Source organism: Gambusia affinis, linkage group LG13 (assembly GCF_019740435.1).
Source record: "Gambusia affinis linkage group LG13, SWU_Gaff_1.0, whole genome shotgun sequence".
NCBI classification, from domain to species: Eukaryota; Metazoa; Chordata; class Actinopteri; order Cyprinodontiformes; family Poeciliidae; genus Gambusia; species Gambusia affinis.
The window spans coordinates 27,889,194-27,909,346 of record NC_057880.1 but is presented as its reverse complement, the minus strand read 5'-3'; the positions used below and the strand labels follow the sequence as shown (position 1 = coordinate 27,909,346).

At 47.2% G+C, this 20,153-nt stretch overlaps 1 protein-coding gene across 2 annotated transcripts; it reads left to right on the top strand.

Moving 5' to 3' along the window:
* Positions 1–144: 144 nt before the first annotated feature.
* znf318 (zinc finger protein 318) lies at positions 145–19,511 on the top strand. 2 transcript variants are annotated; one of them, XM_044136738.1, is made up of 12 exons: positions 1,335–2,184; positions 2,713–2,807; positions 6,551–6,610; positions 6,665–7,016; positions 7,194–8,403; positions 8,545–8,642; positions 8,769–8,868; positions 9,028–9,335; positions 14,636–14,815; positions 14,890–14,983; positions 15,326–15,444; positions 16,432–19,511. In XM_044136738.1, the coding sequence occupies exons 1-12, from the start codon at positions 1,960–1,962 to the stop codon at positions 19,225–19,227; spliced, it is 5,637 nt and encodes a 1,878-aa protein (XP_043992673.1). In that variant the 5' UTR covers positions 1,335–1,959; the 3' UTR covers positions 19,228–19,511. The 2 variants fall into 2 exon arrangements, with proteins under 2 accessions (XP_043992672.1, XP_043992673.1); XM_044136737.1 differs by having other exon boundaries at positions 145–2,184; positions 6,551–7,016.
* Positions 19,512–20,153: the final 642 nt, after the last annotated feature.

Sequence of the window (20,153 nt, the reverse complement as noted above, 5' to 3'; positions counted from 1 at the left end):
AGTTTCTCACTGAAATGAGTTTTAGGAAAATGTAAATGAAAACTGTTCTGAATTGGTGTCAGTTTAATAGTTTACAGTTGGCTGAGCATTGTGAGATGAGAACATCTGATGATCTCTGGTTCATTCATCAGCAGAACCTCCGGGTCTTTTTTTTTTTTTTTCCCACCAGGGGGTCTTTTTGTGGCTCTAGTGTCCCTTATTCAACAGTGGGCTGACAGGAAGGGGGAAGACATGTGGCAAATGTCGTCAGGTCCGGGAATCGAACCCGCGACGGCCGCGTCAAGGACTGAGGGCCTCCAAACGTGGGGCGCGCTAACCTCTACGCCACCGGAGCACGCCCCCTCCGGGTCTTTTTTACCAGATACGTCCCTGTAAATATAACTCACTGCCTCTCATTTCATCAACGCTTCCTTTATGATTACAAGGGACGTATATTATAGATGCACAGTGTGCTAAATTCATTTGACCCCCAAAAACCAAATCTGGCAGCATAAACTGTAGTGGATTAAATGTATTGTTTGGGTTCTCATCAACCTCTAGATATGTCGAGTATAGAAGTTACAGAGCAAATGTCTGGCAGACGGCAGTCAGAGCTGCAGACGGATGGAAGACCCCGGGGTTTAGCCCTGAAGAAAACATGAAGGCGGAGCAGCAGGACCTCCGTCCCCTCAGGACGACACATCAGACCGTCAGATCCTGGAGACTCTGAGAGTAAAACCCAGTTCAACAGAACAGTGATTGGACCCAAGAGCGAAAAGCTGAAAGGTCTGCTTGGGTTTAGGTGGACTGTGTTTGTCCACGCAGATCAGAGCTGATGGAGCATCAGAGTGCAGATCTGCAGCTGAAGCAGTGTGTGCTGCTTCTGGGTCACAGCTACACAAACACACACTGCAGCAATAATCTGGGTTATGTTTCCTTCTATAAAAGGAAAAATATCGGCATCATTTGCTCATAAATGTTTGCAGACTGCACAGGTGGAGGTAAACCCACAGAGTCCAGCAGAACCTCGGGGAGGATGAGCTGCTGGTCCGGTTCAGAGGCCGTCGCTGCCAGGCGGAGCTCATTCACCGCCAGGCTGTGTGGAAGTTGATTAAAGCCTTTAAACCAGACTTTGGAGCGTTTTAGTCTCATTCCTATTACAGTAAAGGAAATGGGAGCCAAGTTAAAATCTTTCTTCTATAGTTTGGGTCGATTTTTCCCGTTTCTGTTTGTGTTATGCTAATAGAACAAAGTATAAACCTGGGATCTTTTGAGTTTATCAATAAAACTGAATTTAAAAAATCAGTTCCTTCGTGTTTTGTTTTTTTAAATGTGAATAGTTTTTTTGTTTATTTGTTTTTTTTATTGTAGTCTGAAATATGCAGCAGAACCAGTTTATAAATGTTTAAACTATTTTGGTTCTGTGGTTCTGTCCCAGTCCAGGCTGGGGTGGCAGAGCGCCCTCTGGAGGTTCGCCTGTAAATCTGCAGCTGGATTAAATCCTCTCAGGACCTCTGGATCCCTCCTGAACCCCCTGGATCTTCTCGGACGGGTTTGTCCTCCAGATTTGCCCTCAGTCTCATTAACTGAATGTTTTCTCTGGGAATCAGGAGATCTGTTGGATCTCTGCTTCCAAGGTCAGAATCTGTTCTGGACTGGCTCAAAGCAATCAGTAGCTCTCAGAATTTCTTTACAGGTCAAAGTTCATTTTATAGCGCTGGATCGGCCCACTTGCAGTACCGCAACTTCGTCACGCGGTGGCAACAGTGAGGCTATCAGGAAGCGAGATACCCCGCAGAAACAAAGAAGAAGGGTTCAGTGTGTGTATGGTTCGGAGCCGAACTCGGGACCACAGCTTTGATAAAATAGTAATCTGTGTTTTGTTGCGGACCGGAACCAGTTGTGGCTTCCTGCTGCTTGTGAAGCGCCGCACCGACCCGCAGCTCCCCGCGCGGCCTCAGTGCATCTCTGCGGGAGAAGATGTTCCGCGGCCGGCCTCCGTTTAGAGGCTACCCGCCTCCTGCGAGGCCTTACCCGTCACAGGGATATCGGGACGACCGGGCCCGACCGAGACCTCCGTACCACCAGGACTACCCGGAGTACCGGGACCACGGAGCTTCGGAAGCCTACCACAGGAGGCACCCGTCCCCCGGCCCCGGAGGCCACCGCGGCGGGGACTTTTGGACCGGAGGTCCGCCTCCTGAGGTGAGTGAAACTGGAGTCAGACTGCACCGAATGATGTGAAAACCTGTTAACTACTCCTATCACAATCGGGTCTTCTACTGGTCCAGAACCAGAACCGCAGGACATTCTTTGGGTTCTGATAGGTTCCTGGTCTGGTCTACAGCTAACAGGCGTTGCTGCAGACCAAACTTCATTCAGAAACGGGTTGATTTAAACCGGAGACTTCTGAGCGGCGGAACCGGGAGACTCCGAGCTGCAGTCAGCTTGAAGGAAAACAGCTTCCGATCAAACTTATTGATCGGCTCTGATCAGATCAATAAGTTTGATTTGATCAAACTTATTGATCACGGAAAGACCACATATGATGCGTTCGAGGGTTTGTTTTCAGTGTAGGACATTTGGAAAGTCTCTGAGTTAAAGTGTTGATTGATCAGGAGATTATTATAATTACTATTGTTGTATTAAACCGATTATAGATCAGACAGTCCAAATGGACCCAGATATCTGGTTCTGTGGCTGATTAGTGAGTACCTGTGTTGTCTCCTGCAGAGGTCTCCGTCTCACAGAGGACCAGCTCACCTGGACCACAACCTGGTCATCAGCGTGGGGAAAGAGCAGACTGGCCCCCCGCCCTACCACGACAGGTAACCAGAGGCAGGAGAACCTGGATTCTGGTCCATATGGAGGACTGAGGTTCTGATCCGTCGCTGATCTCTGGTGCTGTGATCCAACATGAGTTTAGTCCCTTCAACACGGTCAGACATTCACTCTGCTCAAGTTTGGTTTGATCTAAAACAGAGACAGCATTAAACTAAACAGGAAAACCATAATCATTTAAACATGTCTGGATATAAAAGTTAAAATCAGAAATATTCCTGCTGCAGATACAATTATGTCGCATAAATATGAACTCTTATTATAGTTATTTAAAATGGTTGTGATGGAGGAGGACTCTGAGGTCAGGTGATGACTGCACACCTGAATATTTCTGTCATCATTTGGACCGTCACGTGTTCCCAGAGCCACACAGGTCAATATCCAAAATATAGTCAAAATTATTATTATTGATCTTTCGTCCGACAGCAGGAAATCCAGGCGCTGCGCATGTAGGTTCACAGAAAGATTAAAGTATTAAGATATATATAAAACAACATTTGCAATAATGTCCTGAACAAAAGCTACAAAATAAAATACTGTACAGGATCATTTCAAAATTGTACATAACTTTTTCACTCTTCTTTCGTGTGGTCTGTTTTTTCAGGCTCCTCTCACCGATCATAATCCTGCTGTATCCGTCACTAATCTGTCAAACCCACTGTACAGTTTCCCCAAAACACCGATTTGTAGCTGCTCCCAAGGGGGCGGGGCTTGTTGTGCCAACGTCTCCTCTGATTGGCTGATAGATTATGAATCATCTCATGTAGCTGTTTACATCGTCACTGCCTTGAGTTTAATGAGCCATCGCGTGAACAAACTTATTCACGTGAGAGTTTAATTCAATTTCTTATTTAACGGAAACAACCCAAGTGCAAAGTTGTGTCTTATTTTTACATTAGCAGCATATAGACAAAGATTTGCTCACATTTGTAATGGAAACGCAGCAATGGAAACCTTTGTTAGGGGAACTGACTATCTGCCTTCTTTTGAGTTTGTTCTCTGTCTGAATGTTCAAAACTGATCGGTCCCCGGGCCCCGCTGCCTGGTTAGGGTCTAACCGAGTGGATCTGTCATGCTAAGGCTCCTCATCCCACAAGGCACACCGATCAGTTCCCTGGAAGTAGGAAGGAATAAAGACTTTAAAAGATGACCATTTTTGAAGTCCAAAAACAAGCTTTTCTCAACCTGAGGTGGTATTCTCAGGGTGGTTCATGTTCTCCCCGCAGAACCCGAGATGCATGAAAAGCAGCAGAATCCTGACCTCTGTGTACAGAATACTCCTGTCCTAAAGCCTGAATAACTGTCACCAATCTCAGTGTGAAGAGTTTTTACAAAAACATGAATTCTCATAGCTGTTGGTTTCCAAATGAGCTTCAGGAAGAGGGCAAGCCAAGCAGACAGCGTTGACCTCATGCATGTTTGACTCCTGATTACCGGGGTTGAAAAGCTGCATGTCTCTAGCAAAGGATTCAAGTTGGTGAATATGAAGACGATGCTCATCTGGCTGTCCACTCTGGTTATGTTCAATGAATGGTGGATACTTTTGAACTAACCTTTGAGTAAGAAGAGAAGATAGCTCATGCTTGGGCATGAGACAGGTTGGGTGTCTGCTCCCTCCTGCTGTGTGGATGACCTGCACTTGTCAAGTTTGGCACCTAGTGAACTTTATGGTAGCTGCAGGTTGTGACCTCCAACACTATCTCAACTATTGTGGAGGTAACAGGAAGTGTTCACGAGACTGCAATAACCTCTGGAAAAATGGACTCTGCTCTAGATTCAGCGCTGCAAGCTGTACATCTGTCCTCCGAGTCTTTCTCCTGCTGTGTGTCAGGCTGTGGCACAGTGCTACCTGGCAGGTTAAGTCCCCCTTTTTGAGACGAGGGTTCTCTGACCTCACCAGCACTATTCATTGTGGGGATGGTGTGCTACTGACCTCAACTTGGAATGAGGTCAGTAGCACACTGACTGCATTCCAAGGGGATGAGCTCAGTATGAGCAGAATACTTTAAAGACCTCCTCAGTCCCACCAGCACATCATCCAGTGAGTAAGTTGAGCCTGGGGACACTGGGTCTCCAATCTCTGGTGGTCACCAAGGTGGTTAAAGATCTACTCGGTTGATACGACTCTGTAATACTGCGTGGACATCAGGGGCATCTGGAGATTGGCAGACCGGGGTGGTGGTCCCCCTGTTCAAAAAGGGGGACCGGAGGGTGTGCTCGAATTACAGGGGGGTCACACTCTGAAGCCTCCCTGGCAAGGTCTATTCGGGGGTTCTGGAGAGGAGGGTCCGTCGGATTGTTGAACCTCGGATTCAGGAAGAGCAGTGTGGTTCTGGTTCTGGTTCTGGAACACTGGACCAGCTCTACACCCTCAGCAGGTCCTGGAGGGTTCTGGGAGTTCGTTCAACCAGTCTACATGTGTTTTGTGGACTTGGAGAAGGCGTTCGACCGTGTGCCTCGGGGAGCCCTGTGGGGGGTTCTCCGGGAGTATGGGGTACCGGGCTCCTTGATACGGGCTGTCAGGTCCCTGTAGGACCGGTGTCAGAGTCTGGTCCACATTGCCGGCAGTAAGTCGGGCTCGTTTCCGGTGAGAGTTGGACTCCGCCAGGGCTGCCCTTTGTCACCGATTCTGTTCATTACTTTTATGGACAGAATTTCTGGACCAGCCAAGGTGTTGAGGGGATCCGTTTTGGTGGCCTTAGGATTGCATCTCTGATTTTTGCGGATGATGTGGTCCTTTTGGCTTCATCAGGTCGTGATCTGCAGCTCTCGCTGGAGCGGTTCGCAGCCGAGTGTGAAGCGGCTGGGATGGTGATCAGTGCCTCCAAATCCAAGGCCATGGTCTTGAACCGGAAAAGGGTAGAGTGCCTTCTCCGGGTCAGGGGGGGTGTCCTGCCCCAAGTGGAGGAGTTCAAGTATCTCGGGATCTTGTTCACGAATGAGGGAAGTAGGGAGCGGGAGATCGACAGGTAGATTGGTGCAGCGTCTGCCGTCAAGCAGGCTTTGCAAAGGTCTTGATTTACCAGTTGATCTATGTTCCCACCCTCATCTATGGGCAGAGGTCTAAAGAATGAGATCATAGGTACAAGCGGCTGACCTGGGTTTTCTCTGTAAGGTGTTTGGGCTTTCCCTTAGGGATAGAAGCTCAACCATCCAGGAGCATCTGCTGTTTCTCTGCACGAAGAGGAGCCAGTTGAAGTGGCTTGGGATCTGGTTAGGATGGACCCCTCCATGGTGAGGTGATCAGGTCCCATAAAGAGGAGACCAAGAGAAAGACCCAGGACACACTGAAGGGATGATGTTCCTCCGCTAGCCTGGGAATACCTAGGGGTTCCCATGGAGGAACTGGTCTAGGGGCTGGGAAGAGGGAAGTCTTGGCCTCCCTGGCAGGCCGCTGACCCCGCAACCCAACACCAGATTAGCAGAAGAAAATGGATGACAGATTTCTTTGTTGGTACAATTGAATGTAGAATTTTGTTCATATCTCATTTATCAGCTGTTCTTCATTAATATGGTTCTTGGAGATTCTTTTTATTTCATATAATTAGTTTTATTCAGTCCAGTTTGTCAAGATAATTGAACATGTGTTCTCCACAGAGCAGTTCAGATACCAGGAAGTAGGACACTTGATCACAGAACAGATTTTGAGACTCCTTTATCCAGCAAGAACCATGACGGTCCCTTGTTGATCCGGATGTGCTCAGTTAGCTCTACTTATGTTTTCCTACAGAGATTACCTTCCCCGACCTGAATATGAGCGGAGTGGTAGCAGGGGCCGAAGTCCAGACAGGAGCCGGGGACGCAGCAAGAGTCGCCACCGTGGAGAGAGTCGGAGTCCAGACAGGAGCCGGGGACGCAGCAAGAGTCGCCACCGTGGAGAGAGTCGGAGTCCAGACAGGAGCCGGGGACGCAGCAAAAGCCGGGCCAAGAGTCGTGGGCGGAGCAAGAGTCGAGCACGCAGCAAGTCTAGATCCAGGTCCAGATCTCCGGGGAAGAGCAGAGGAAGGAGTCGTAGTTTCAGCAGTTCAAGCTCCAACAGCTCAAGTTCCATCAGAGACAAGAATGATCCGTCCAGGAAGCAGTTTAAAGAGCTGGAGCTGGCCCGACGCAAGAGGGAGGTAGAGGAGCTACTGGGTCAACCTACCAAATCCATCCTGAAGAAGCACAACAGTTACGAAGACTCGCCGTCTTTTCGGGTATGTTCAGTCTGGTACTAGTTGAACTGCTAACTAGTGGTTCTATCCTGAAAAAAGCCAAGTTGATCCGTTACTAAGCTTTAATTTAGATTAGAACATTATGATGCTACAATGAGAAAAGAATGGTTTTGGGTTTGATGAGTTGGCGTTGCATCACATTGTGCTTCTGTACCACAGAGCTCCGACTCGCCCAGGGATCTGGACCGGACCATGGCTCGTGTGGCCGACCAGCTGATGCAGGCTGTTAAGCTGAACGACCCGCGTGCCGTGGCGGCTGTTCTCTCAGAATTGCGGTCCGACCCGCAGATGTCTCAGCGGGCCAACCTCAACAATGAGATCAAAGAAATCCTGAACCTGTTGGGCGTGGCAGAGGCAGTGGGTGGAGTTTCACAGAGAGTCCTGGATGATATCGATGATGAAGAAAAGTTTCTGTATGGAGAATTGGAGGAGCCCAGAATGTCAGCGGCACCAGAGCCAGAGCGACATCACAGCCTGGATTTGTACGGAGACGTGACGGAAGACTCTCTGTATTCTGATCTGCCCTCGCAAAGAGCCATGACCGGTCAGGTGTACAGCTGCCCTCCAACCATTTCACCTCATCTTCAGGTCACTCCGTCTGTGAGTGAGCCAAACAGGCACATGAGTCAACCCAGCATCAACCCCGACCAGAATGTCATAGCCTATCCTCCGGGAACAGAGCCACTGGAGGAGAGTGAGCGTCAGGCGTTGGAGGAGTACGAGAAGATCCAGGACCTCCTGAAAACCATCGGACTTGACCTGGGCGTTGGAGAGATCAGCAAGATGGCTGCCAGGACCAAGGAGCGCCTCCATGGCAACAAGCAGCCTTCGAAGACACCCACACGGCGACAACGATACTCTTCCGGCAGCTCCAACGGCAGCCGCCATAGCCGAGGCCGGAGGAGGCGGAGCGAGAGCGGCAGTTCAAGCAGCAGCAGAAGTCGCAGTCGCAGTCATGGGCGGGGCACCAAACGGGGGGGCAGCTGGAGCAGTGAGGACCATGAGGCCAAGAAGACCACAGCTGCTAAAACTTCCAAAGATTGGGAGGTCAAGGAGACAAAGAACGAGTGGAGTACACCAACACTGCCTCAGAGTCAGACCTCTGATCCCGCCCCCATCCCAACCCACACAGGCATGCACATTCCTACTTACCCTCCCCCACAGCTCCCTGGCATGATGCCCCCAAACTACCCTTCTTCAGCATACAGCCAGTATGGAAACTACCTGCCCTACATCCATCAGCAGTGGCCCCCCATGTACCCACCGCCTAACATGGCCCTGCCCCATCAGCCTGCCAGAGAGAACCTCACGCCACCTCCCACCTACAAAAAGGCTTACAGAAAACCCACCCCAGAGACGGGGGCCTTAGGTGAGGAACCCAGCCTGAGATCTGCTGTGATTGGTCACTCAGACCTGCAGGTGATCCAGTTAGACTGGTTTAGGAAGCGACCAGAACCAGACAGAGGCTGGTGCTGCGTTCCCATCCATTAGCTGTGTGTTTGGTCCTCAGGTTTTGCAAGGAGTGTTGGTCAGGAAGAGCAGCAGCGGCGGAGGAGTCAGGACCAGAACATTTCTGATGAGCAGAACAACGAGAGCGAGAAATTAAAGGTGACTCACCTGCACGTATCACTTCCTGTCTTTCCCTGTCCTGGTAGGACTCCTGTGCAGCTCTGTGGTGTTCCTGACCACCTAGTCCTGCATCTCTGTTTCTGCTGACTGGGTTTCTGTTTTCAGGTTCTGGAGGAGCGGGAGAAGCTGAGGCAGGAGCGGGAGGTCAGAATGACCAAGAAAGAGTATCTGATAAAGGAGCTGGAGCGGCTCAGGAAGCAGCAAGGTGAGTTCCTGAGGGTTCTGCACTGGTCTGATCCGGGTTCTGAAGTCCAAACAGATGAGCTGGGCCCAGCTGAAGTATAGAGTTGCAACACCACTCCACACTGGTGATGCTGAGAATTACAGTTCTGCCTGACAAAGATCTGGATGGAACTGTTTTCAGGCGAGCTGCTGAGGAAGAAGCGCCGTGAGAAGGACGGCCATAAGGACCCCCTGCTGCAGGAGATAAACCGCCTGCAGGACGAGGTCATGGCGAAGATCTCCAACCTCCGCAAGGAGCACGAGGCTGCTGAGAGGAAGCGCAGCGAGATTGAGAAAGTCGCGCAAATCCTTGGCCTGAGCCCTTTAGATCGGCCCGGCAAGATCAGTAAGCTGCCTAAAATCCGGGACCAGGAGGAGTTGCCTCCAAAGAGTGAGGAACAGGGGAGGAACTCAGAGGAGCAACCAGCTGCCGGCAGCGCCGCATTAAAGGTACAGCTCCTTCAGAGGAGGGTTTACTGTCAGACAGCATAGCATAGCTAGGGCCCACATGGTTCCAGTACAACCTTTTGTCTTCAGTATAAGTCAAATGATGGAAGCAGAGAATAAAGATCCGACTGTAGAAATCATTTCTCCTGCTTCCTTAATAGGGTTATTATTGCAGTTATTTACAAGTTCACTGTTAGATTTACAGGATCAGTTCAGATTGATTTCTTGTGAAGGTATTTATAGATTTACTTTTCAATAACTCCATTCTCTGCCTCGTGTATGAGAAGTGCTAACTAGAAAATTTTGGAAGAAATTTAAATGGGGCCTGCCAAAGTGCGCCTGTCGGGCTGGACCCGGCGTTCTGACGCTGAAAGTTAGCGTCAACGCCATAGAAAGCTGCAGCACGATCTATGGCATGAGGAGAATTACGAGAACGTGGACATGACGTGGACTTGCGCCATTCAGCGTGTTAAAATGAGCGCATGAGCAAAAATTAGCCAACATGCTAATGTTTTGGCTAAACGTTAGCATTAGCAAAGACATTTCGCATTTTGGCTAATATTAGTCAAAATGCTAATTGAGCTAATTAGCATTTTAGCTAAGTGCTAATTAGGTAAATTAGCATTTAGCTCATTTTCGTTAATGCTAAGATTAGCTAAATTTAGCATTAGCTAACATTAATTTTAGCTAAATGCTAATTTTAACATTTAGCTAAATTGCATTTGGCATTTTAGCTAAATGCTAACGTCAGCTAAAATGTACATGAGCATTTTGGCTTAAATTAGCCAAAATGCTGACATAAGCCTAAATGCTGTCGGTAGCATGAGGGCCATCCCTAAGATGTTGTCCATGATTAACTTACTCCATTCAGTATACTAAACATGGCTAATAAGTAAGAAAATAGGTAATAGCTTATTTAAGCTAACAGGCTAATGCTAACAAACTGCCTAAATTTTGCTAAATAATAGTCAATAGTGTGTGGAAAGTCACAACCATCTTCACTAATCCTTGTGAAGCATCTCCAACACCCTATATTTAGGCTTTTATTTTGAAAAAAAAAAAAGTAAGCTCAATAATAAATGCCCACACTAATCCAATGTGTAAGAGTGCTTTGGAGAAACCAGTCACATAAAGCCTAAAAGAGCAATTACATGATGTAAAAATTGTCAAGGCTTTTATTTTGAAATTCTTGTTAATCTTCATATCAAAGGGCCACACTCATCCAATGTATAAGAGTCATTGGATTAAATCAGTCATATGCTCATGAAAGCAATTACTTGATGCAAAAATATTCAAGGTAATAGAAAACTAGGTAATAGCTTATTTAAGCTAAAAGGCTAATGCTAATGAACTGCCTTGCACAGCAAGGCAGTTCATTAGCATCGCCTTATGGCGATGCATTAACCTGAGGGCAATATGAAGGCTTTTATTTTGAAATATAAACATAAGCTTCATATTAAATGCACACACTAATCCAATGCCTAACAGTGTTTGGGTTAAATCCCTTATTTACTGGCCTAAACAGCCAATAGTTCTAAATGGAAGCTCTGTGTCAGTTAGAACTACAGATATGGCGTTTTTGTAGTCCTATTTATTATCATTAGCTCAAAGGTTAATGGCATAACCTGAGAGGAAAAGATAATACAGGCTAATATAATTGCACCGCACTAACCTGACAGAGATATTGGGGCTTTCATTGGGAAATTTCCATTAAGCTTTATTTAAAATTGACACACTAATCCTGTGTGTAACAATGGTTTGTTAAAACCAGTTATAAAATGCCCAAAACAGTAGTAATTCTAAAGGCCAGCTCATTCCAGAATATCCTCCCATAAATCAGCTGCTCTGGCCTCATGTGTTCCGTTGCTATGGTAATGGATCAGCTGCTAACTGTCATGTCTGTGTGAGACAGAAAGGGGGGAAAAAATTCTATCTTTGTGAGACACCCAGCCAATTAATATGGAAAAAGCACTCCGAACAAACCTTTGCCGTTCAGGAACCGTAATACATATTTGAAAACCGTTTGAAGCATATGAGAGGGCTATTTGTCTTCTCCGATAGTACCGCAATTCATATTTTTACCTCATTCACAGTAATTGCAGTGATGAGACAAAAATAGTGCAGAAACTTTTCAGAAATACATGGAAGTGAATCAGGGAGAGCGTCAGTTACCCTGTCCCATGATTTCACTCTGAAGCACCTTGACAGAAAACCGTAAATGCTAGAGAAATATCGAACACATTTTACCGGAGCAGGCATGCGTATCAATGTCATGACCGAGTTTGATACTGATAGTGCGATATTTGTGGGCGTGACGGCGATTTCAAAATTGTTTTGGGGTCAAAAATCTGCTTAAATTCTCACTCTACTGGAGCGTCAGTTGGTTTCAGTTATGCTCTGCGTTTCGGCAGTTGGAAATTTCGCTTTTTACGTCGCCATCGTGAGTCCGATTCCTTATAAAAATAATAGCTCCAATGCCGGGATCAGGCCGCACGTTTTGATACTGACTGACTTGGAGAGCGTGACTGACTTCGCAAGTCAGTCACGCTCTCCTTAGGCATTGCTATGGGCAGGCCCCAATAAAGAGACACCTTATTGGGTGTAGAGTAATAGGTTCCTGCCATTGCTTTGCATGGCAGGAACCTATTAAATAATTTGGCTTTACCTGTAGTAGACTGATTTATCACTGTGAATGAGATGGAAAACTAAGTACACCCTCAGTAGTTGAAGCTCACAGCCGGTCATCCATCATGTTGGATGTTTTAGTGCATATTAACGGTTTATAACAGGGATCTTTCAGCCCTGGACTACCAGAGCCAGAGTATATTAATAAATGGATGGCTTACTAGTGCCACTGCCATGAACAAAGTGCAGTTATTCACAGAATAACAGATCTTTTAACACAATATGCAGATTTTTGCTTTCAGAATCTGTTAATTTCCATCTGAAACTTGTATTTCTGTAGACTCTTATCTGGCTTTGTATGGATGAGTATGCATATGGCAGAAACAGGCCAAAATACACTAGCAGTTAGCTGCTAAGCTAGCGGGACAACTAGCATGCTAGCGCCGAAATGCTAACATAATAGAACAGTTACTTCACTCCCAGAACATCGTCTACATAAAAGTGGTTGATGAAATAACAAATGTTATAAGAGAAAACCTTTATGGGAACAATATCCAGGTGCTTAGCAATCTGGAATTAAGCAAAAATTAAACTTTACAGCTTCATGAATCCGTCAAGACTAGCAAAGCAAACCGTCTCTCGGGAAACTCCGCCATCCTGTGGTGAAGCTTGGTACAACACCTAAATTTGCAGTTCTTCCACCTCCTTTTAATTCTAGATCCTTTGTTGTCCCAAAGTGTGAATATTCAGTTAATTTAATTAAGCAAAGCAAAATTATCACAACTTTGTGTGTCATTTGATTTAACCATGTAGAATATTTTTAATCCGGTGAACCCTCGCTATATCGCGGTTCACCTTTCGCTGCTTCGGATTTGCATGGTGCATTGTGTTCTGCATTCTGATTGGATAAACAGTCTCTCTGCTACTTCTCTACCCGTGTGTCAATAACATTGTGGTTTAATATGTGCACGTACGTAAAAACAACTTGCCAAATTTAACATAATCGATGGTGGCATGTCAGTTTATAAGAACCTTTAAGAAAAAAGAGCGACAACAGATACAGATAACTGTTCTTCTCCCGAACAAACACACCTGCACTGCGGAGGAGCAGTGAAACAGGTGAATCACTATTTGTCCTACTGTACTTTGTATTTTTTTAGAATCATATTTTTCCCGTTCTTATCCAATGACTCGGGTCGCGGTGGGGCGGCGCTTGTCTCCGCAATTTGAAACCTTCACTTCGTATTTATGATTAAAATTATTATTTTTCAGTATAGTAGTTATTTGTAAAAAAAAATAAAATGTTTATATAGTTATTTGTTAAAAAAATGCTTGGCCCTGTAAAAAAGGTTTTGTTCTTTGTTTTAATTGTATTATGGAGTATTTCATTGTATAATAATTGTTAAAAAAATAAAGGTTCCTACGTCGCGGATTTTGCTTATCGGGTTCTTTTAGGAACGTAACCCCCGCGGAAAACGAGGGATCACTGTAAGCACTTAAAGACATATTTTTGAATTTGAAAAATATACCAAAAATGTACGATCCTCTGGTCTGTACAGCTTGTTTGCTGCTGTTTGGTCCAGATTATGTGCAGTTACTTTGATTGAGCCAGTCGGATTTCCAATACTTTAGTTTCTAACGAGCTCACAACATCTGCTGCAGGTCGGAGAGCCAAAAACCTTTGACACGTTTATTATTCACCGTCCTGCCACTCAGACTTCTTCCCGGGTTAATCTGGTTAGTCAGAGCGAGTGAGTTGGTCTGATTTCAGATCTGTTCTGTTTTGGGTTTTGCTGCTGCTGGTCGGTTAGTGTTGCAGAGCTAAAGACTCCCAATGCTTCATGTTGGCGGCTGGCCTCATGGTTGCATGATAGCTGTCCCACACCAGCGCTGCTTCGGCGTGCGCCCTGCTGCACATCGGAACCAAGCGGTGCGGAGAGAGTTCTATTCTGAACGTGGGACTAGTCAGGATGGTGTCGTCTCACTTCCTCATTTTCATCTGCGTTCAAACGCATCCTGTCCTCCACCTGTAGAAATGTAATTTCTATTAATGCTCTCAGCTGGTCTGTTGGGCCCAATGAGAGCATCAAGCTGCCATGTTTCAGTGCGGGACGTTCGGGTCGTTCCATCGACTTGTTTTGTGCCCTTCCTGCTGTTGTCAACAATAACATCAGTCTATCGGTGGAATCCTAACAACATAATGCTTTAATATCAGTTTCTGAACAAGCCTGTAATCCTTTCATTGAATAAAAGATAAAGACAACATGAAGTCGGTTCGAACCAGAAGCTGAATGGGCCTCTCTGCCGTTTACCGCACCAACTTGTAATCACTTCATCTGAGTCTTTATCTTGCTGATGACCATCCTGACCTGAAGGGCTCCTGCAGGGGGCGCTGCAGCACCGAGATCCAGTTGTAAACACGTCTCACCTGTTTTTACTCATCGGTGGCGTTAAACAGAAAGGAGTGTTACTGCAGGATCGTTGTATGATGCGCGCCGGCTTTGTCCTTTTTGACGCCGTTGATTTCGTCTTATTTGGTTGCGTGACGAATGTTGATTCTGCCTTTGCTGGACTCTGTCAAGGTAAGTTGTTTTCACTTCGTAGCTGGTTCTTGTTTCTGTCCTGACCGTCTCTTTCTCCTCCTGCTCTACTGAATCGCTGCTTCCTTTACTTTTTAGGCAACCCCGGCGACTTCGACAAAGGCCTCGCCAGAGCGGCGGCTCTCTGCCGCTGAGGCTCCGCCCCCTGACCCATTTGAGTATTATGACGCTGGGAACCACTGGTGCAAAAACTGTAACATCACCTCTGGTTCCATGTTTGACTTTTTCACGCACTTACACAGTAAACCCCACCGGAAGGTTTGTTCTTCACATGGTTTGATGTCTCACTTTTCTCCTCTGATAAATTTCACCGTGGGATTTCTTGTTTGCAGACTTTGGATCCGTACGATCGGCCCTGGGCCTCCGGTCCCTCCAAGACCCCTAAGACCACCGCCGGAGACGCCAAGCAGACCAAACCAGCCAAAGGTACTGGCACCATGTCGAGACTTGATCCAATCGAAGCTGCTGCAGATGATGTGGTCTCTGAACCACTGAATTCTGTTAGCTGTCTTTTACTTCCAGGTGGGACTCAGATTGGACCTGTGTGTCGGAGAAGAAGACATTTACACCTTCTGGTGTCTTTTCATTAGTTTTTCCATTAGCTAGCGCTCTGAGATAACTGTAGAAACAGCTGCTATTTTCTCTCTGACTCTCTTCTGTCCGGACAGGTTCTGATTAACCTGGAGATGTCCGCCAGGTAAACATGATTGGAAGCTGGTTTTGCCTCCCGCCCCGTGTTTGAACGGTGCTGCTTGTGTTTGACTGCAGGGTCGGAGTTCCTGGTTCCTGTCAGAGGGTTCTTCTGCCTGCTGTGTAAGGAGTTTTATGGCGACGCCATCTGTGCTGAGGAACACGTCGTCACGCATTTTCATAATGAGAAATACAAGGTATGAGCTAAAGGAGGCCGGCTGTGTAGTTTTACCTCCAGCTGCTGCAGAGAGCTGGATCCTTTCAGACATGGACCCCAGGCCCGGTTCTTGGCTGCACTGGTAACCTTAGCAACAGTTAGCTGCTAAGCTAGCAGGGCAACTAGCATGCTAATGCAGCAGAACAGTTCTTTCACTGTCAAATCGGCGTCCAGACTCGATGAAATAATAAAACTTCATTTGAATCATCCAGTCTTTACTGCCTCTGCATGTATCTGAGCAGACTGGGGAAGCACTGCCACCCTGTGGTGTAACTCGGTACAACACCTCAGTTCATACACTTTCACCCCCTTTTAATTCTGATAAATTATCAATAAGACTAAACAATATAATCACAAATCATTTTATTATGTATCTAAGGACATAGCTGTGAATTAAAACAATACTTAAACGCCGATCATTCTCACATATTTTGGAACTGTCCTAAAATTGTTCGATTTTGGAAAAATGTGCATGAAACTGTGAAGAAGATTCTGGGATATGATTTTCCTGTCAGTAGGGTGGTTCAATACCTTTGCAATTTTAACAATAACAGAGTAAGGGTAAAAGACAGGTATCTGATTAATGTTAGCAGCTAGCAAGAAAGCTATTACGAGGAAATGGGGAATAATAGAAGAAATCTACATTATGGAAAAACTGACACATCGTTTGAGACTTCAGCAAAAACAACTGGAAGAGAAATGGAAGAAATGGAGAGACAAAAATAAAGAGCTAGACAAACTAGACAGGACAAAGGTCAAAGAGAGGAAGAGCAGAAGTTTCATGTTATGTTAAATGTGAAGTGTTTGTGTACATTGTGTATGTAAACGAATGTGAAAAATACTAATAAACAGTTAAATGATTAATAATCAATAATCCCTGCAGTACCTCCCCACGTTGAAGACCTCCCGTCTGATCAATACAACCTAAACTCAGGCATATTTGTGTTTTTCATGCTTCCTTCACCAGAAACAAATGTTGGAGAATCCGCTGTATGAGCAGAGGAGGAACCTGGACCGCCAGGCGGGCCTGGGTTTGGAGCCAGGCGGGAAGAAACGCAAATATGACGAGGATGATAAAGACAGAGAGGAAAAGAGCAAAAACAAAAAGGACAAAAAGAAGGAAGAGGAGGCCGCCGAGACCGGCGACGAAAAGATCAAAGTCAAAAAAGAAGAAGAGGAGCAGAAAGTGAAGGCAATCAGAAAGAGCCTGGAGGAAGAAAAGTTTTACAGCAAGAATGAGGATGAAAAGTACAAACACGGCAAAAAGGAGGAGAAACACAACAGCAGAGAGAATGAAGACAGGAACAGCCGGTACAGAGGCAGCAGTCGAGACGAAGAGTATCGGCACCGCCATCGCAGGGACGACGACGGCCATCCAAAGTACGGCAGTAAATACACCGAGGACAAATACAAGCAGGAGAAATGTTCAGATTCCAGATCTAAACATGACCGAGATGAAGGGAAGCAAAAAGCCGAGGCTGAGAAACCAGGAGGGAAACCAGACGTCAGGAAGTCTGAACCTCCGCCAAAACCCTACGAGCTGCCCAAGATCTTCTGTGGGCCGAGTCCGGCCATGAGGGCGAAGCTCCGCAAGCAGGCCATGGAGGCCAGCAAAGCACCGGCCTCTGCAGGCACCGCCACTTCGTTTGGGAAGTTCACATGGAAGAAGAAGGAGAACCAGCTGGCAAAGGAAGCCCAGAAAGTTGCAGCAGAGTTCCTCAAGGACGAAGAAGCGGCTGCAAAGGGGAAGCCAGGTGAAGAAGAGGACTCCTTGTCGAAGTCAGTGGCCGCTGCCAAAGAGATTGCTGAGAAGTTGGCCGGCGAGGAGCTAAAATCTCCACCTTGGTACGCGTCTGGTCGAGGACAGATCCGACCAAACCTCCGTGCTCCTGTGGCTCCGCTGAGGAGAGCTTCCCTGGCAGGAAAACCTGCATCCCTTAACACATTTCTGAACATGAGACCCCAAAGCACCGATGGAGGTCCACCAGGGCCTTTTCCTGGGGCCCCTTTCAGGCCCCCAAACCCACAGATGTTCAACAACAAACCCGGGCCTCCAGTAAGCTCTGCTGGACCGTTGGGGGCAATGTCTGCTGCTCCCATGGTGACTGGAAGAGAGCAGTTCGGTCCTAAACTCCCCCCTTCGATGTTGAAACCTGAACCGTGTCAGAATACCTGTAAGCCTGATTCAGCTGAGTCAAAACCTGTCATGAAACAAGGGCCACTGTTCCCTAAACCCACTCCGGTCCAGTCAAAACCTGCAACAGGACAGAGTAGTCCTTCAACAACTTCCCCTGCATTGTTAAACACAGCATCCTCAGAAACTCTGTCTGCTCCATCAGAGGTTAAAGCTACAACTTCTCTGGCTCCCACTGCTCCACCCAAAGCTCCGCCTTCACAACCAGAATTGATAAAGATTGTGTCCGACGTGGCGGCTCCTGGCGTCCCAGAAAGTGAGCAGACTCGCACCGTGTTCGTGAAGCCACCTCCTTTCAAGAGCATGCTAGCGGGGCCTCAGAAGTCGGAGAAGCTCCAGGGCAACCTGGCTGCAGCCAAGGCGCAGGCCTTATTTGACATCTTCTACAGCAGCCTCGGCCAAGCCGGCCCTTCCTCTTTCTCCAAAACAGAAACCGACGTTAGAGCTGCTAAAAGTTCTCCTTCAGTCCCCGTCCAAAATAAGAATTTGCCCCAAAATAAACCTGAACCCCAGATCCAACCACAAGATCAACCCCAACAACAAACCCAAACACCAAATACACTCCCAACTCAGACCCACAACCAATCACAGCCCCCAGATGGACCCAGACCCCAAACACAAGAAATGGCTGAATCCCAACCTCAGATTGAACCACAACTCCAAATTGAGCCTCAACCCCTAAAACACACACAACCACAAGCTCAAGATGAACCACAAGCTCAAGATGAACCACAACCTAAGGTCCAGTCACCAAAGGTACATCATGCTCAGTCCCCCAACGAACCACGACCTCAACAACAAACCCAACAAAAACATGAATCTCAACCCCTGGATCATTCTCTACATCAGGTGGAGCCGTCACACCAACCTCAAACGGCCCCCCAACACCGTTCTCTGTCGCCCTCCTCTACCGGACCTCCACATACAATAGCAACTCCTCCAAAGAACGGGTATCAAAGCACACAAACCCAAGCTGGTGGTGACATTCAGATCACCTCCGTTTGGTCTCTTCATGACGTTGCAGCTCCGACAGCGAAGGCTGCAGGCCCTGAACCATCTGACCCACCGCCTCACCCAGAACAGACTCTACCAGAAGGATTGCCTCAAAGTCCACCCACTAGTCCTGGACGTAAATCTCAAATCTGCCCACAGACGAAACTCGTTACGATGGAACCAGCAGCCGAGCCACCGTTCCAGTTTGAACCCCAATTAGACCAGAATGCTAATTCACATCAAGAGGCGACTCCAGAACCACAGCCTAAACCCAAACCAAGTCCTAGAACCAGAGGTAAGGCAGCAATGACGAAGAAGACCCCTTCTGCCGCTCCGGTTCGTCAGACCCGCTCCCAGACCCGATACCAGACCCGTCAACAGCAGAGTCAACCAGAACCTGAACAGGACCCAGGCGCAGGGAACCAGGACACCACGGCGTCAGAAGCTAAAGGTCTGGAGTCTCCTGATCCGGACAAAGAGACGGATCCTCCAGGGACGGAGGTCACCCCGGAAACCTTGGGTCTCCCTTCAGACATGACCGCCCTGGACTTTGACTACACCTTTAACTTTGAGTAGGGGGCCAGGTTCCCAGTTATTTACAGGACTGTTTAAACACCAGACTGATGTGGAGATCTGACCCCCGGCTCTACGTCAGACTCCTTGTTTTCCACCAATAAGACGTTTTAATTTCCTAAAGTCTCTGCAGGTTTCTGTGGTTTGGATTTAAAGTCACGTTCCTCTTTAGATCTAGACGCCAGCGGCTCTCGTGTTCCTGCTTGTTTCTCCTCCGTCATGCTGAAGCTGTAATATTTGTTTCTTTCAGCAGAGTTTTAATAAAGGTTGGCAGAGAATGTTCTGAACCCTTGTGCTGCTCGAAAGTTTCTAAAGACGGACGGAGACGGTTCCTGCCAGAACCGAAGGAATCCGGCTGTCTGGTGACCTTTGACCTGTAGATGGATCAGAGCTTCGCTTGCACCGATCAGGTCATGGTTCTGGTCCCACATGGGCTGGAAGGTTCTGGTTCTCCAGGGTCCCTTCCGGGCCGGAACCACCTTGGGTTCCCAGGAGAACCCGGAGATGGCCCCTGCTGGACCCGCTGCCTCCCAGAGGAGCATCAGAACCACCGGTTGTAGATGATGGTTTTGATCCCTGGACAGAACCTGATCCAACCCAGTTTGCTGAAACTGGATGATCTGAGTCACTTCCTTAAATTTGGGCCCGAAACGATTCAGCAAGATGGAAACCTGTGATTGGCTGCAGTGGTCATGTGACTCTGACCTGATTAAAATGCTTCAGTTCACTGAAACATTAAAACAACTTCAGCATGTCATATTGGTCGGGTCGGAACCGCTCTGGTTCCGTTCTGGACTCCTGAAGCGGGTCGGAACCGCTCTGGTTCTGTCATCTCAGGAGTAATCTGATGATCATCTGATGCTGAAGTGTTAAAACTGTTACTAAACTGTAACTTAACGTTTCTCATTTTAATTTCTTAGTTTTCGTGG